We start from the raw sequence: 2,211 nt of genomic DNA on the forward strand, positions 1-2,211 counted from the left end.
CGGTGCCTGACACGTCCAGCCCTGCTTGTAAGAGGGGGCAGTTTTTATTTAAAATAAAAATAAAAGTTTTACGCTTTTGAATGTTTTAGTCGAATTAAAAATAGTGGAAGCTAATTGGTCTGTTAACGTCTTAAAAGTTAGCCAAAAAGCTAATCTGCTTCATGAGAAGCTAGTTCAGCTATTAGCGATTAGCGGAACTGTGCCCATTACTGGTTTTGAGATAATAAAAAAAACAGAACATTACAGAATAATCATTATAATTATAAAATGTTTACTTTTGCACCATGTAAAGCATTCTTACACATTTTTGCAGCTCCTCCTCTGCCTCTCTGATCTCGTCCTCCTTCTGTTTCTTCTGCTTGTCCACCAGCTTTTTGCTCAGGTAGTAGAACTCCAYGCACTGGGACACGCTCTTTGTCCTCACCTGTGACGGACAGCAAAGAAGTGTCCGGTTTACACAGAGGCCGACAGTAAATAATGGTTTGTTGATTTATTTTTTCACGCTGATGTGCAGTTTAAAGCGTCACTGTTAGTCGTTAAAAAAACCTGAACAGGCACAGGCCTGAAAACAACTCTGTCCTCACTGCACTTCAGGAAAAACACTCATTCTTCTAATTACAATGCTTCAGGGGGAAAACTCAAACTGAACAACAGCAGAGCAAAAACAAATAAAAAATAAAAAATAAACTAAAAGAAGCAACCACCTATCAGTGTCATTTTACGATTAAATATTTGTTTTATGGGTTGGTTTCCCACAAGAGTAGGTTTTTACTTTAATTTCAAACAAATTGCTAAATGTTGCTGAGAAATATAAAATGTTTAAATTTTATGACATCGGGTTATAAACAATTAATATCTTACCTGCTGTAGATAGCTCTTTGAATGACCTCATCTAGGACAAATAGAACTCAGACCATCATCAAACTGAGCTCGTTCAAAGAATCTTCTACAGCAGGTAAGATGTTAATTGTTCATCACCTTCACACTGAACCCTATTTTAGAGTCTCTGATTCGCTTCAGACCCTCAGCCTCTAACATAAACTGTTTTATTTATGATTTTCTTGAACACATTTTCCAAACTGCTCAGAGCATATCATATCTTTAAACAATGAACACAGGTTTTAGTGGAGAAGTTCCAGGATCAAATTTAACGTTTTTTCCGTTAGGTGGAAAACTGAACAGAAAAATCATTAAATAAGCAACAAAAAATAAAGAAAATACTGAATCTTGAATAAAAGCGTCACCATTTTCTTTATGAGTGAAAAGTCTTTTCCATGTTTCCCAAAAGCTGCACTGAAGAGACTCTTTTCAGCGTCCGTCCAAAAATCACAACCTGCAGAGACGAGAGAAGAGGAAGAACGACGAAAAGAAGAAAATTACTTTTTCTGAAAAAAGGCTGTTAAAATTACTGAAAGAGCTGAAACTGACTTATAAAAGCTAAAAAGGTTTAACACTAGCTAGAAACAAAATGAGAAAAACACTAAAAGCTACAACAAGCTAAGCACTAGTTAATACTTAAATGTAGCAAAAATACTAATTAAATGCTAAAAAAGCAAAACACTATCTAATGAGTAAATGTACCAAATACTAGCTAAATGTTAAAACAAGCAAAGCACCAGCTAATAACTAAATGTACTAGCTTAAAAACTACACCTGCAAAACACTAGCTAAAAGGAGCTAAGTGTTAACTAAAAGTAGCAGAACTCTAGCCAAYAACTRAATTGGTAAAATCTTAGCTAAARGAAGCAAAACACTAGCAAAAAGCTACAACAAGCAATACATTAGGTAAAAGCTATAACAAGTMAWACATCAGCTAAAAGAYAAAACAAACAAACATTAGCTAAAATGTGCAAAAATGCTATTTTAAAGCAGCAAAAACACTAACTACATGTAGCAAAATATTAGCTAAAAGCTACAACAAACAAAACACTAGGTAAAGGTTAAACAAGCTACACGCTGACTAAAAGCCAAAAGTAGCTAAATGTTTTGCTCAAAGCTAGGGCTGTGTATTGGCAAGAATTTGGCGATACGATACATCTCATGACAGAGGGGTCACGATACGATATATCCCGATATATTGCGATACTATAAGCAAGGCGATATATTGTGATTTTTTTGTCCAAAAATTCTATTAAATAAAAACCTCTTACAGGGGAAAAAATGAAAAACCAAACTTCGTTGTCTCAGAAAATTCTAATATTACACAGACAG

At 34.6% G+C, this 2,211-nt stretch overlaps 1 protein-coding gene across 1 annotated transcript in view; it reads right to left on the reverse strand.

Annotated features, from left to right (window-relative positions):
• LOC106517949 (uncharacterized) overlaps positions 1 to 2,211 on the reverse strand; it is a gene marked incomplete at its 5' end in the record, with an annotated part of 14,978 nt that overhangs the window by 2,403 nt on the left and 10,364 nt on the right. The window contains 2 exon segments of the mRNA XM_014009005.1: positions 302 to 424; positions 1,245 to 1,333. Of these exon segments, the coding sequence (XP_013864459.1) occupies positions 302 to 424; positions 1,245 to 1,333 (212 nt within the window).

Source organism: Austrofundulus limnaeus, unplaced genomic scaffold (genome assembly GCF_001266775.1).
Source record: "Austrofundulus limnaeus strain Quisiro unplaced genomic scaffold, Austrofundulus_limnaeus-1.0 Scaffold54, whole genome shotgun sequence".
Lineage (NCBI taxonomy): Eukaryota > Metazoa > Chordata > Actinopteri > Cyprinodontiformes > Rivulidae > Austrofundulus > Austrofundulus limnaeus.